General features: G+C 45.2%; 1 protein-coding gene across 1 annotated transcript in view; it reads left to right on the top strand.

The window, feature by feature from the left end:
- Window positions 1-16,719, top strand: part of tmtc1 (transmembrane O-mannosyltransferase targeting cadherins 1) — a gene marked incomplete at its 5' end in the record, with an annotated part of 78,688 nt that overhangs the window by 33,836 nt on the left and 28,133 nt on the right. Inside the window, 6 exons of the mRNA XM_079294758.1 lie at window positions 3,042-3,123; window positions 5,468-5,571; window positions 8,584-8,773; window positions 10,413-10,534; window positions 14,116-14,283; window positions 15,325-15,438. Of these exons, the coding sequence (XP_079150884.1) occupies window positions 3,042-3,123; window positions 5,468-5,571; window positions 8,584-8,773; window positions 10,413-10,534; window positions 14,116-14,283; window positions 15,325-15,438 (780 nt within the window). The remainder of the gene's footprint in view (window positions 1-3,041; window positions 3,124-5,467; window positions 5,572-8,583; window positions 8,774-10,412; window positions 10,535-14,115; window positions 14,284-15,324; window positions 15,439-16,719) is intronic.

The following is a 16,719-nucleotide window of genomic DNA, read 5'->3' as shown; positions in this document are numbered from 1 at the left end:
AAAAGGTTGTTGCAAACACAGCTTTGAAAATATAAAAAATGTCATGAACATAACAATGAAAATACTAAATGGTGGGGACCTTTTCCTGATACTGAGTTGCAAATACTCGCAATCATCTCAAAACTCGTAAATCTTTCTTTTACTCTTCAATGTCACTGTAATCATATGTATATCTCCTTCGTTATGACTGCTATGGGTTGAGTACCCCAAATCATGAAGGGATCATTGCTTTTACCTGGATTCTCTCCCAAGTGGACGTTGCTCCCAGTTGTACCTCTGGAGATCTTATTGAGAGGATGTTTGTGTGAGTTTTAAGCCGATTATATGTACTATGTGCATCGCACCTCTCTAGAAACTAGTTCACTGGTAATCAGCAGGGACAAAAGCCTTGCTTTTTTGCAAACAAAACTCTTTCACGTAAGTCAGGCAAATGCAGTGTCCGCAGAGTCTGATTCCTCTTTGTCATTCTGTCTCTTGGCTCCTCAATCCTCAGCAGAACAGACAGAGCAAATATAGAAAAGGGAAAGTGAGTAGAGAGCAAAGGGACTGAGATGCAGAGATGAAAAAGACGAGACAAAGTGTGAGAAGGAATTCCTGTGAGATCTCTTCCTTCCCCGTTTCTGCGATGCTTTGGAAGGTCTGCTCAAAGGAAACGTCTCAAAGTATCGGGGTGTTGAGTGGATTCTCCGTGCTTTCCTTTCACTACCTGCCTGTCTGATCCCCCTCTTATTCTCTGAGGCTCCTTTAGTTTCTACCTCAGGCGAATGAACAGAGCTGTGGGGTCTGGGAGGACAGTTCATACTTGACATTTTCTGAAAGGCTGGATCAACTAAAGTGTGTGAATGGCTGGTGACTTTGAAGACTTTGTTACAAAAAGTGCAGGAATGCAGACAAATAGAAGTTAAACTCGATGTTAATCAATGACAAAAATACTGAGTGGTCACAGATAAATAATCTGAATGTGGAGGTTTGAAAGGGTCTAGGGCCTGATTTGTCAATGTAAGAGAATTGTGATGGCGTGGACTGACTTGTGAACATAAGACATTTCAAACCAGTAGAATTGGTGATTTCTAATCTGATGCAGCCAGGTATTTATTAAGAATAAGTCTGTGGTTGTCAACAAATCCCATGAAAACACCAAAACCAACAATGTGTTCGTCAAAACATTCTGACTTCCTGTTTGTGGCTCTCAGCTCCAAGCCCATTGGTTCCTACTGAAGATGTAAATCTTTAAAAACACCAAGCAAATATATAGTTTCATTTTTTTCAAAAGGCTCAGTAATTTCATAAAACAGCTTACTGTAGTTTTTATCAAATGTTACTCAAACATTTTCATTTGTTCGGTCCTATTTTTAGCAGCGGATTAATCCACATTTGGTGCTCCAGTGAGTATTTGGGGCAGCAGGACATTATACATGGGATTACGTGGGATTGAGTCAAAATAATCTACAGTGTTCATGTTAAGGAAGGAGCATGTGACCCAGTGCCACGGTGATGTGTTTTTGATAGTTTATGGACAACTATGGAGCTCTGTGCCACAGATGAAGAAGATGCGTCAGACCTCACTTTGTTAGTCAGGTACTGAGGTGAGTACCAGAAGAGGGTGTTTGGTACTCACTCCATTCCTTGCTGTCCTCTGTGTCTCACCCACTGTCCTCCGCTTCAGCTTCCTGCACCTCCCAGTTGCTGGTGGAACCTCTGATTAGCCTTCTCCATCAACAGATGGCTTTGTGTCGAATGTCTCTGTGGTCATCTTTGACAGGTTCATGTGAATCAGGGCTGACAGAAGAGTACGTGAAAGACGGCTTGTTTTTTGTAATGTTGAGATGTTCATCTCCCTCAACAAGCTGCACGGCTCCATGGCACTGTAATAGACAATGAACAGTCTTGGTTATGTTGAATTAACGGTCTAGATTGCTAGAATTTACAGATGATGCGGCCAAGTGTTCGATGCTTGTTTTAAGGGCATCCATTTTCTCACAGTGGATTTTGTGAAGTTGTGAAATGATCGCTTTACTTTCGGGAGTCATGTCTGATTTCTAATGACATCTTTAAATTTGTCTTGTTCTTGTCAGCATCAGCATTAGAACAGAAGCCCCTTTCACACAGATGGATGATTTCAGAAAGCACGCTGGCGTCTGGTGTAATGTACAATGCGTGCGTCAGGCAGCGACTTGCATCCGTCCATACCATCCGTGTTATGTGCTGGTTAATGTCCTCTGCTCGGAGGGTGAGGAGCTCCCGCACTTCCCCAATTTGCTGTCATTCACGGTTGCTGTAGTTTAGCTGCTGACTGCTGCCTGGTGGTTGGGGCACACAAGTGAGATATAATTAAGATGTCACACCCGTTCCGTTGTGGTGGCTGGTTCTTTTCACACAATTCAATTCATCTTATCTTATTTTTCTATAGCCCAAAATCACAAATTACATATTTGCCTCAGAGGTTTTCACAATCTGTACTCGTACGACATCCTCTGTCCCAGGACCCTCACATCAGAACAGGAAGAACTCCCCCAAAAAACCATTTAACGGGGAGAAAAGAGGGAGAGCCCTTAGAGAGAGAACAGAGGAGGATCCTCTCTCAGGATGGACAGAAGTGTGATAGATGTCATGTGTACAGAACGAACACAACAGAGTTACAACACATTCAATGCATATGACAGAACCACGGCAGGAGGCAAGACCAGGTCCAGGTACAACCAGGATCCACGGGAACCTGTGAGGCGAGAAAGCACAGAGACTCTGGTGAAGAAGCAGAGTTAGTAATGAACGTTAATGGGACATCAGTTATTACAGAAAGAGAGAGAGAAGAGGAGCTCAGTGCATCCTGACAGACGCCAGCCTCAGCTCTGTGACGACCTCTGCTACCTGTTCAGCAGAGGAACAACTCTGTCCCCCTATTCTGCCTCAAACCTTCCATACCTGTGAGGATGTGAGAATGTTTGTTCAGAAAGCCCTTCTGACTGCAGGACTGCGCGAGTGTTGACTTAAGCCCACAGGAAATGTCTGAGTGATCTTCTGTACGTCTGTGTGTCCCTCAGTCACCTGTCTGGCTCCAGCTTCAGGGACCTCCACCACATCTGCAGCCCCTTCATCAAGCGAGCCTGCCTCATCTCTGGCTATGTGAGTTCTTCTTCACCTTCACATTAAAGAGTAGCAGACTGGTGGCTCTGCATGCAGTCAATTGCCTCCCAATTGTAAATACTTACCATTACTGTTGGCCATTTTACAAAGTAAAACATAGATGTTAAGATTGATACACAGTGGGATATGTTTTTTCTACAGTTGTGTTTATAGTTTTTGGGGAGTTGCATAGTAATACAGCTGAAAATGATGACAGTTTGGAAAACAGTTGCTAAATATTACATAGAAATGTTGTATAGCCCTGTTCATCTAAGGTACAATAATACTTCCTTCAATATTTTCTTCCTTTTTTTATTGTCTCTTGTATTTGTACACTGTAAATAGACTGCAAGGGGCCATTTAGCTGTCATAAACACAGGGCTTAAAGGGTGTTTTGAAGTGGGGTTGCATGATGTCATTTTCCATAGTCTGTGTATTACCGACTGTAATAATAATAATAATAATAACTTTATTTATATAGCACCTTTAAAAACAACAAAGTGCTTTGACAGTCAAAGCAGCAAAAACAAGACAATAACAACAGAAAGCAAGAGACAGCGAGATCCTCCTTGTGGCACTGGCACCTCAGTGGCTAGTCAGTGGCAAGCGTGACGCCCGACCGACGACCGACAGACGCCCGACCGACAGACGCCCGACCGACAGACGCCCGACCGCCGCCCGACAGACGCCTGACAGACGCCCGACCGACAGACGCCCGACCGCCGCCCGACAGACGCCCGACTGACAGACCCCCGACAGACGTCCCGACCGACGCCCGACAGACGCCGACAGACGCCCGACCGACAGACGCCCGACAGACGCCCGACCGACAGACGCCCAACAGATGCCCGACAGACGCCCGACCGCCGCCCGACAGACGCCCGACCGACAGACGCCCGACAGACGCCCGACCGACAGACGCCCGACAGACGCCCGACAGACGCCGACAGACGCCCGACCGACAGACGCCCGACAGACGCCCGACCGACAGACGCCCGACAGACGCCGACAGACGCCCGACCGACAGACGCCCGACAGACGCCCGACCGACAGACGCCCGACAGACGCCCGACCGACAGACGCCCAACAGATGCCCGACCGCCGCACGACAGACGCCCGACAGACGCCCGACCGACAGACGCCCAACAGATGCCCGACCGCCGCCCGACAGACGCCCGACCGACAGACGCCCGACAGACGCCCGACCGACAGACGCCCGACAGACGCCCGACCGACAGACGCCCGACAGACGCCCGACCGACAGACGCCCGACCGATGGACGGACGCCCGACACTGACTAGTCACTGCGGTGCCAGTGCCACAAGGAGGATCTCGGCCTTGCTGCAGAAAGCTCAGTAAGACCGTTGGATACGTTTAAAATAAACTAAGAAATTAATGAAATAAAATGATCAATAAAATAAAAATAAAAAATTGAAACATTTATATTTATATATATATACACACACACACACACATACATACATACATGCACATACACACTGTAACCCCCACCGCAAATCAGGTCCATCTGCAAAATCTACAACCCCCAGCCGCTCCCAGTAAACAACCCAAACAAGGACGACCCAAATAGCTCAACACAACCAATGCCACAAGCGGTCTCCCCAAATCCAACACAAAGTGACACCACCAATGAACACCGCAGTCCCAAAACCACTCAGCTGTAGATGGCGGTTGGCTCGCCCCTCGTTGAGAGAAACGGGCAGAGTACCAACAGGAGAACAAAGTAACATTCCGCTGTGGACAGTGGGTTGCTTTGCTAATTTGGCAATTCTTTGACAACAGTTGGCCTAGAAAGCCTGTTGAGAAACCAATTGGAGGACCGAGTATTGGAAAGTGAAAGATAGACGATTGGATATTCTATATGGCTTTAAAAGGTTATGCTTGAACTTGGATATAATTACCAGACCAGGGTTTCTGTCTGAGGGAAGGGAGAGTGAACTTTCAAGTTAAAGCTTGGGTCAGTAATACGCTTTAAAAACATGTTTTGTTATTTTTGTTGAAATTGTCTTTACATCCTGACAACAAACAATGACTCAAATGCTCTGACAAACAATAGCAGGTATCTGTGGCTGTCTGTAATCAGCCCATCCAATCGTTTTATTAGACCTGAATCAAATCATTGACTGGCTACCTGCCTGTGCACTGCCTGCTCATCACTGGAGTCTTCCACAAGCTGCTATCTTAAAGCTGTAAGTACCAACAGCAGCCGTGTTTGTCGCTCAGGCACAGGACTGGAATGTAAGGGCGGAGGCTTTACACCCTGTAAACAGGAAGCTAATGCTGAATTGTAACTGTACTCACATGTTGCCCCTCCCTCCTCCAGGTGGTGATCATCATGTCGCTCAGGCTGTGGCTGATGGGAGGATCCATGCCCCTCTTCTCTGAACAGGACAACCCCGCCTCCTTCTCACCACACCTGATGACCAGGTCAGTGACACACAAGCATGCAGACACAACAAGCAACGCAACAGACGAAAAGAAAGCTGGCATTTTAATTTTTTTCTTCAGATAACATTTGTTTCAATGTGAAAATAACAGAATGTTAAAATGTGTCAATTCACATTCATCTCTTTGTGAGTCATAACTATACAACATCAGTCTTGTGGTGTATTTGGCTTTCAGGAGTCTACTAAGAATTGTATAATACAAGGATACAGTTACATCACTATGTATGTATTTTGATTAAATGACAAAGCATAGAGCTGAGAAACGTTTCACTATCATTGTAATCAATAACAATATCCAACAAATGGCACACGATGGGTGCTGAAACGTGTTAATTGATTAGTCAGTTGACAGAAATTAACCAGCATTTCATTAAATACTTTCTTTTAGTAATGAACACAATTAAATGACAAACATTTTAGGTCTCAGCTTCTCCTACTTCAATCAGGAGAGACTTCGTCTACAGTGAACCATCATTGAGTTACATGTGCATAATCACATGAAGAGTGAGTCTTTGGAGATGAGACTCTATCCTGGTGTTGTGCACTAAAGGAGTTAGTGATGCTGTGATTAGATCAGGAATATTCCCCAGGATATTAAATTTGAAATGACCATGTTGCAAAGTGTGTAACACCACTTACCAAAATACAATGAATAGGAATCATTTTTGCAGAAGCTATGAAGAATAGAATTGAGCAGAATATAGCAAATATGAAGCAACTACAGGGCAATGTAGTTTTAGCATACGACAAATAGGAACATGATGAATATGAATCAGTTACCCGAATGCAATGAATTTGAGAAATAAAAAAAAACACACATAAAACCAATGAATATGTTGTATCAGAACTGAGCCGTGATATGAAAATTGCTGGCAAGATCAGAATGATTTGATATGACCCGGATCACATGAATTGAATGCAGAGTTCGCTATGAACAGGACATCAGAATCAGAACTGTTTGCTGCTGTTTGTAGTACGTCACACGTACATGGTGCATAACAATAAACAGTGCAATAATATGAGACATAATAATAAAGTATGTTAAACAAACAAATAATAGTAAAGTGGCAAGTTTATTTCAATAAAAAAAGATATGCAAGGGTGTGTAACAGTAGGAAATTGTCCTGGGGATGACAGAGTCAGTGGGGGTCCCGGACTTTACTTGTGAACCTCAAGAAACTGTTTATGTGGCGTGAGGTCTTGGTCCTGATGGACCTCAGCCTGCTGCCAGATGGAAGGGACTCGAACAGTTTGTGTCCAGGCTGAGAGGGGTCAGCTACAATCCTTCTTGCTCGCTTCAGGGTCCTGGAGTGGTCCTGGAGGGACGGCAGATTGCAGCCAATCACCCTCTCAGCAGAGCGAATGATGCGCTGCAGTCTAGGGTTAACCCTAACAGCATATCATTTAGTCCGTTAATAGCAGAGCGTCAGAGAAAAATAGATTGTCTCTCCCTCGGCCACCTGGGAAATTGATAGCGGATTCCCATAGCCCTCTCGCTGTCCTTCCTGCTTCACCTTCATCTCTGTCTCTCATTATTTCTGCTCCCCTGATGTCTGATTCCCTCACCGCCTCTCTGTGTGACTGTCTGTCAGTGTGTCCTCGCTCCAGCCGTCCTGCTCTACTCTTGGCCGTTCCACATTAACAGTGTGCAGGTAGAAAAATGAAATCGCTTTTTAAAGCTGATCATGAGGTCCAGGCCTTGTTCTGGGGTATCTACCTGTACCTATATCCAACCTGTATACTTTATGCTAGATCATGCAAGACAGTAAGATTGCATATGGCTTTGCAGATGACACTGATTTACTTAGCTCGTTCCCCAAATTTCCACGGTGCCCAGTGTGCCAGTAGCCTGCTTACAACAGTCAACAATTAAAGACAACACAGAAAATATTATTAGTTATTATTATTATTATTAGTTTAGGTCCTTTTTTGCTCAACAGAACGAAAGCAGCTCAATTGCTAAAAGCAAATCCGCAGGAAGCAGCAAGCGGTCATTAGGGGCTTGAACCCTAATAACTTAGTTTGGCAACAAGGAGAAACCACCGAAATGTATTGCTTGGTTTGATTCCAGAGCAATAGACAATCGCCCAGGTTAGCCTCACCAGACACACCAGGCAGCTGCCGCCCTGTGGACAGATAGCTGCCGCCCTGAGGACAGATAGCTGCCGCCCTAAGGACAGATAGCTGCCGCCCTGAGGACAGATAGCTGCCGCCCTGAGGACAGATAGCTGCCGCCCTGAGGACAGATAGCTGCCGCCCTGTGGACAGATAGCTGCCGCCCTGTGGACAGATAGCTGCCGCCCTGTGGACAGATAGCTGCCGCCCTGTGGACAGATAGCTGCCGCCCTGTGGACAGATAGCTGCCGCCCTGTGGACAGATAGCTGCCGCCCTGAGGACAGATAGCTGCAGCCCTGAGGACAGATAGCTGCCGCCCTGTGGACAGATAGCTGCCGCCCTGTGGACAGATAGCTGCCGCCCTGTGGACAGATAGCTGCCGCCCTGTGGACAGATAGCTGCCGCCCTGTGGACAGATAGCTGCCGCCCTGTGGACAGATAGCTGCCGCCCTGAGGACAGATAGCTGCCGCCCTGTGGACAGATAGCTGCCGCCCTGAGGACGCATTGCTACTCTAGACAGCGAAGCAGGTCTTGAACCCACTGAGAGACAGAAAAAGACAACTACAGTAAAGCAAACAAGTTTAAGGCAAATTGATGTGCAACATGACATGGTTGTATCATTAGACACACACTATGACTTGGCACGGTGGATTGGGCTCTAAATGTCAGGTTAGAGAATTACTTCATATCAATATTCAACTCTGGGCAACGTCCTGTCTGTTTATTCTGTAAACTTTAGGATTGAGATAAACAGAAAGATTCAAATGATTGATTGAAACTCTCGTTAGGTTTGATTATTGATCAATCCTCTATCTGCCTCACATCCATCTTCTCTCTTTCTCCACATCCTCCATATCTCCATCCCCTCACCTCAGGATCTTGACCTATTCTTACCTGCTGTCTTTCAATGCCTGGCTGCTGCTGGCCCCCGTCGTTCTGTGTTACGACTGGCAGGTGGGCAGCATTCCCCTGGTGGAGTCGTTGGGTGACGTGCGCCTCGTGGCTACCGCGCTGCTGGGCGTAGTGATGGTTGCTCTCTGCCTGCGCTGCGTCTTCTCACTGCAGGTAACAGTAACAAGTGATATGTTGCTAGAAAGGGCCTAAGACTGCAATTCCAATGAACTCTGTTGCCTCCTGATGCCCTCTGCCCTCATCGCATCATGTAACTGCATTATTGGAAGAGGTGGAAAAAGCCTAATGTAATACTGTTCACATAAAAACCCAATGGTTACATCACTGAAGAGTGGCAGTTCAAAACTTAGCATTTTCCATTAAATCTCAATGAATACATCTCTACATTCATTGCGCCGCAGCGTCACGCCATTTTTTCGCCGTAGTTGAAAAATTTGAACTCACGTGTTTGGCGCGGCGCCATCGCACATTCGTGTCACGCCAGTCTCATCGCGTCTGTGCATTGACTTTGTATGTAATCTACTCACGCAAATAATTCGCGCCGCGTTTGGTGAACAAAAGGGCAATAACATTTGGTTCACGAGATGCAGGTAGCATGTTTCATACTTAATGTGAATATAATTCATACTTTGTTGGCATCTTATTCTGAAAACCGGATGTTCGTCTGAAGAAACCGGATGTTGTCTCACGTTAATGTTTCCGCTAACTTTCAAAGTCCTTTGCTCGCTCCCGATCTGTGCCGTTTGAATGCGTTTACGGTGAATGTCAGCATATAGGTGCACTAACATGTGAGTGTCTGCTGACTTTACCGCAGCGATGTCCAGTCGTCTCCAGGGAGAGCAGCAGCTGGTGCAGCTTCTCTCTTTATTTCTGCCCCCCCCTCGACCAGAAGCGGAAGTCGCCTTTTCTCTACGGCAACCCTGAAGGGACATCATATCTCCAATACAAAACGATATACACATATATATATATATATATATATATACACATATATATATATATATATGTGTATATATATATATATATATATATATACACATATATATATATATATATATATATATGTGTATATATATATATATATATATATACACATATATATATATATATATATACACATATATATATATATATATATATATATGTGTATATATATATATATATATATATATATATATATATATGTGTGTATATATATATATATATATATACATAGTTTATATATATCATTTTGAATGCATCCATGAACACCCACATGTACATGCATGCACGCATACATATACAATTATATATAAATATATTATTATTTATAGTGGTCCCGTTTGTTTTTTGCTGTCTATTATTCATCTATATATCATAGCCTGTTATATTTAACAGTAGTTATTGTACAGGTGGAGCTGTTATCTTCATATTTATTCTGGTCTAACCAGAAATGTCAACTTTGTTTCCAGTAAAAGCATTTTTTCGGACGTCATTATTTTGTAATTTAAGTAATTTTCCCTCATTTATGTACTTTCTTATGGTTTTTTCTTTCATCTCAAAATGCTCAGGTATACACACACACACCGTTCTCCCATACTCTGACTATATGATGTTTGCTGGCTTGTATCTCACTGTTCTTGTTGTCCTCTTGTTGCTCTGTCTGTCTCTCTCTGTCTCTGTGTCTCTCTCTCTATCTCTGCCTCTGTGTCTCTATCTCTGTCTCTGTGTCTCTCTCTCTCTCTCTCTCTCTGTCTCTGTCTCTCTGTCTCTGTCTCTCGCTCTCGCTCGCTCTCTCTCTCTCTCTGTGCAGAGACAGGAGAGCAGACAGGTATTGGTCGGAATGTTGTTTCTGGTCTTCCCCTTCATTCCTGCCAGTAACCTTTTCTTCAGGGTGGGATTTGTTGTGGCCGAGAGGGTTCTCTACATGCCAAGGTGAGTGTGTGTGTGTGAGTCTGTGTGTGTACCTGTATTGATATATTGTTGTGTATGATTTCTATTCTCACTCTTCTATAAAGAGTTTGATATATGAATGAATGTATCCATCCTGTAGGCTCTGATTAGGCTGGATATAAATATATATCCCTCTGCAGTCTTTATCTCAGATTATTTACACTTTAATAGCTGAGATTTGGGGACACGGCAACATCAGGATAGCAGCAGGATAAAGTGTATGATCCATATCATCCAGGGTATTTAAACCTGCAGCAGGCTGCATTATGTGCACGCTACATTACGGATGCTAATCTCTTTTTGTTATTTTACTGTTGTGTTATGTTCGGACTTCTTTTAATGAAAGACATTTACATTAAATTACAGTCATTTAGCAGACGCTTTCATCCAAAGCGATTTACGATTCAGATTCTATCACATTTCTACACCATAGGCTCAGCTACAGGAGCAGTGTTGGGGTTAATGTCTTGCTGAAGGACACATCGACATGCGACTAGCGGAGCCGGGGATCGATCAGGCGATCCTCTAATTCAGCGGTTCCCAAACTTTTTAGGCCACGCACCCCCTTCTACATCCAGACCGGGTTCACGCCCCCCCACACACACACACCTTTAAAAAAAAAAAGCAACATTGCCGCATACAAATCGGACCAATGAGAGAACAGTTTGCTCGCGCGTGGCGTTTGTTTACAAGATAAAAAAGACAAAAAACTCTTCCTGCACGTACCTTCTGAAAGGTAACGGACGTACACCAGACGATTGGCCAGATTGGCCACATCTGTAGACTCGTCTACTTGCAGAGAGTAAAACTCACTCTTCTTCACGCGACCGACTAATGTAGCCAGGATGTCTTCGGACAAAGCATCGATGCGCGCGACAGTGTTGTTGGACGCGGGATCACGTCCAACTTGTTCGCTTCTCTCTCTCCAATCATACATTCCACCATCTCTTTAACATTTTTCCCTCTCCACCACCGCCTCTCCTTCTCCCTATTACGCAGTCAGAATACGACCACAACACGCCGCCTGTCTCCGGCAGAAATGCGCTCATCCACGCACGGGAACAACACCGAGTTGTAATATATACCTCCATAACACCCCGCCACTCTCGGCTCATACCTCCCCAGCAACGAGGCACATCACCCGGTCACAATACCTCCAGAATATCCCCGGGTGAAATCCGGGACTTGGTTTTATGGTTCCGAGTGGCGGGCGCTCACCCGTTGGCGCCGGGACGCGAGGTCTCCAGCCGCCCCCGCCACGAGGCACCCGATCGTCAGGTCTGTCAGCCCTCGGAACAGGCCGCGGGTCAATAACTCGTGGGTGGCGGCGTAGAGGCGAGGCAGATCACAGAAAAAGAATAAAGACGAGAGAGAAAGATATGTTGATGAGAAACGTATTTGTAATACGTCAAACACAAACGTAATCAGGGAGAAAATACGTTTGTGGTCAAACGTAATTGAGAATGCATTTTAGTTTTGGGGGAAACGTAATTTTTAGGAGACAGGACTGCACCGCCATTACATTTTTTCTCTCGCGCACCCCCTAGAGGCAGCTCGCGCACCCCCACTTTGGGAATCCCTGCTCTAATTGAAGGACGGCCCTGCTCTCCACTTAGCCACCGTCGCCCCACATTTGTTGGAACCCATAGTGTATGCTCTCTGTCTTCAGAATCAGCAGCTGTCACTACGTTCTCTGCACAGAGTATATTTATATCTTTACCTGCATACATCTGCTGCTGTGTGGCAACAAGACGACACCGTGGGCCTGTGAACCTATTGCGTGGCCGGGCCCCTGTGCAGCAGTGGTGCCCGGGCCCCTGTGCAGCAGTGGGGCCCGGGCCCCTGTGCAGCAGTGGGGCCCGGGCCCCTGTGCAGCAGTGGGGTGGGGTCAGAAAGATCACATCTTAGCTAACAAAGTCATGATGCACTGACAGAAAACAACACGCCTGTTCATGTGCAGAATGACAGTGTGATCAACATGCACATAAGAACGGAGCAGCGGAGGAGATTCTGATTTGTCACTGTGACCAGTATTCTCCAGAACACAATCCCTCAGGAACACCTTTAGAGAGTTTCCTTATATGTGGCCCTGACCCGGACCCTGACCCTGAGACTCCAGGTGGTGGTCAAAGGTCAAGGTCACTGTGACCTCACAAAACATAACTCAACATGGTAATTATAACAATTACACACAAATGTGTAAATATGAAGTGATGACATGGATGTAAACTGCTGCTTGACTGGTGGGTGGAGCCATACAACTGCCAGGCAGTAATTGTAGTTACCGGTACTATGTAATTCAGGTCAAAGGATTGAGCAAAAGTGGTGAGAGAGTTTTTATGGGAAGCAACAGCAGCTGAGGACACCCATGTTGAGGATATGTGCACCCGTGTTGAGGATATGTGCACCCGTGTTGAGGATATGTGCACCCGTGTTGAGGATATGTGCACCCGTGTTGATGATATGTGCACCCGTGTTGAGGATATGTGCACCTGTGTTGATGATATGTGCACCCGTGTTGAGGATATGTGCACCCGTGTTGATGATATGTGCACCCGTGTTGATGATATGTGCACCCGTGTTGATGATGTGCACCCGTGTTGAGGATATGTGCACCCGTGTTGAGGATATGTGCACCCGTGTTGAGGATATGTGCACCCATTTTGAGGATATGTGCACCCGTGTTGAGGATATGTGCACCCGTGTTGATGATATGTGCACCCGTGTTGATGATATGTGCACCCGTGTTGATGATATGTGCACCCGTGTTGATGATATGTGCACCCGTATTGAGGATATGTGCACCCGTGTTGAGGATATGTGCACCCGTGTTGAGGATATGTGCACCCGTGTTGAGGATATGTGCACCCGTGTTGAGGATATGTGCACCCGTGTTGATGATGTGCACCCGTGTTGATGATATGTGCACCCGTGTTGAGGATATGTGCACCCGTGTTGAGGATATGTGCACCCGTGTTGATGATATGTGCACCCGTGTTGATGATATGTGCACCCGTGTTGATGATATGTGCACCCGTGTTGAGGATATGTGCACCCGTGTTGAGGATATGTGCACCCGTGTTGAGGATATGTGCACCCGTTTTGAGGATATGTGCACCCGTGTTGAGGATATGTGCACCCGTGTTGATGATATGTGCACCCGTGTTGATGATATGTGCACCCGTGTTGAGGATATGTGCACCCGTGTTGATGATATGTGCACCCGTATTGAGGATATGTGCACCCGTGTTGAGGATATGTGCACCCGTGTTGATGATATGTGCACCCGTATTGAGGATATGTGCACCCGTGTTGAGGATATGTGCACCCGTGTTGAGGATATGTGCACCCGTGTTGAGGATATGTGCACCCGTGGGACCTGAAGTGATTTGGGTGAAGGGCACCACCAGGGTGCAATACGTTATGTCACAATGTGTTGAGTGATGACGGTGAGAGTATGTAGGACTGCAGTAATCAACAATACTTTTCCCTTTTTGAGTCTCTCACCATCCTGTCTCTGCACCAATCCCCTCACTTCCATGGCCCCCTGCTCTCCTCTCTAGTATGGGTTATTGTATCCTGGTGGCTCATGGCCTAGGCCGGCTGTGTTCGGTGGTGGGCCGTTGGGGCACCACAGTCCTCAGTGTCTCCATGCTGCTGCTCCTCCTGCTCTTCTCCTGGAAGACGGTCCAGCAGAACCACGTCTGGCTCTCCAGGGAGGCGCTCTTCCGGTAAGGAGAGACTGTGTGTGTGTGTGGGCTTATTTTACCTGTCATGTGGGGACATAACTCTCATTACATAGTCCTCATTTTCCAGAATTGTTATTTTTTTTGGGGGGGGGGTAGATAAGGGGACATAAATCAGGAGAGGTCTTATTTTGCAAGAGAAGGCAAATATGCTCATATTTCTGCAAAAGAATTGCTGAAGTTTGAAGCTGCAGTGTGTGTACAGAGTGTGTGTGTGTGTGTTTTGTATTTATTTATATTTATTTAAGTATACTGTAAACTGTTAACAGTTAATATATTGTTCAGAGTTTGAAGTTAAAAAGTTTGAAGCCAAGTGTTTTGTATTTATTTTTATTTATAGTATACTTTACCAGTTAATATATTGTTAAATTTGAAGAAAAAAGTATCAGTTCAGGCACCGTTTAGGCACCGGTATCGTTTTAAAAGTATCGTTTTAGCACCGGTATCGGTAAAAACCCAAACGATACCCAACCCTATTGATGACAGGTGGGGTCAGTAGGGGGAGCAGTCACAGGAAACTGCTCTGAGGTGGCAGCGTAGAAGAAGAAGAAGAAGAAGAAGGGGCGCGTGTGTGCAGAGAAAATAGTCAGTCGCACGGACAGAATTGTACAGCGTGCTGTAAATGAGCTGCTAGCAGCTTGGTGAGATTAATACCATCGTTCTTAAAAGACGAAGAGCGGTCCCAGAACAGATTCAAATTGTCAATGGAGAGGAATGAAACTGTGTGCGTGTGTCATGTATAGTATGCATGTATAGGTAAAGGTCAATTATTGTTAATGTTGGTGTGTTCACAGGGAGGTACACACAACTGATTTGGACAGTTTAAGAACAAGTAGAAGAACAAGCGACTTTCAAACTCAGAGCTCCGCTGTGAAATACAAGGAGAGCATTTGGGACGGAATTTTATTATGGGAGGACCAGTGAGTTCATAAAACAACCGGAGCTCATTGTGGCTGTGGTTATTTCTTTCTACAGACTGACCTCATGCCTTCTCCTCCTCCTTTCTCCTCTTCCTCCTTGCTTTAGCTCTGGTATCCAGACTCTGCCACACAATGCCAAAGTCCACTACAACTACGCCAACTTCCTGAAAGACAGCGGCCGGCACCAGGAGGCCATTCACCACTACACCACCGCTCTCAGGTCTGACTTAGCTAAAGCTGTCTGCCCGTAACAATCCAACACTTTCTAAGTCACACAGTATGTTGGCAAAGTTGTTTCCTGTTGCTGATATACCGGTTTCATTCATGTTCCTGTTTCATGTCAAACACTCTGTATTACGTCACAAAGTCAAAGTTTGCTTCATTTAAACCATGGGGATGCCCTGTGGCAACCCTGAGCTTCAAGTCATATTGCAAATGCTACAAAATGTTTGATTAACACTGTCTACAGCTGACTGACAGCTTAAACATAGAGGGAGCTTTCAAGGAACATCACCAAAAGCATTTATTGGTCAGTGAAAAGCTTCTCGGGCTCGTGTTCATCAAGAAGCTCAGAATCCTTCCTAGGAATCATGTTGGAAGTTAAAGGTTGGTAATCTTGAGAAACTAGCAAGAGGCTGTTTCATAAACTCAGTCCAGTGAAAGTATCTCAGCGCTAGTTCCAAAAGTTGCTAAAACTAGCAAAGAATGTGCTAAGTCTAACACTGACATTCATATATAATAATTAGACAGGTTATTACAGTTACCAAATAAGAATCTGACAAATACTTTTAAAGAATATTTCCAACCCTAACCTTTAAGCTAACACTAAACATACTTCTCGCTCTGCTTCATGTGTGGATGCAGCCTGTGTTCCGTGGCGCTGGTCTGTGGGGGATGAAGGAATCTGAGCAGCTCTACTTGCAAGTTTGATTCATTCCTGCAGAAGTGTTTGGTTGCTCACAGACTCAAGTTTAGCCTTTCGCTGAAAGGTCCTGAGGACCTCGATTAATGTACTTTTACATCCTACACAAGGGCATCAATAATTATTCATGTCATTATTTATTCTTTTGTTACGGTCAATGTCCTCAGAGTGTCTCTCCTGCTGCCTGCTCGTGTGTGTGTGTGTGTTCATGAAGCTGGTGCTACAAATCTAAAAACAAGGACAGATATTTATCAGATATTTATCAGATCTTTATCAGATCTTTATCAGATATTTATCAGATATTTATCAGATATTTATCAGATATTTATCAGCAAGGAATGTAACAAATCAACCACCAACATGCCACATCTCATGTCTGCCTGTTCTGTGTTTACTAGTTGTATTCTCTTTTGCTCAGTAGCTCATCATTACATTACATCCACTGTGACATGAATGAAAGTGAGTGCCCATTAGCTGTCGCTTTCATTGGAGAGGCTTCCTGAGGAACCAGAGATGTGGCTCATGTTTCACCTCTCTTCACATTAGTTCATCTGTAATCTGGAAGCTATTAATCTGCCT

The sequence above is a fragment of the Melanostigma gelatinosum genome (assembly GCF_949748355.1).
Source record: "Melanostigma gelatinosum genome assembly, chromosome: 22".
Taxonomy (NCBI): Eukaryota; Metazoa; Chordata; class Actinopteri; order Perciformes; family Zoarcidae; genus Melanostigma; species Melanostigma gelatinosum.
The sequence above is the reverse complement of the archived record's forward strand: the minus strand, read 5'-3'. Positions and strand labels throughout refer to the sequence as shown.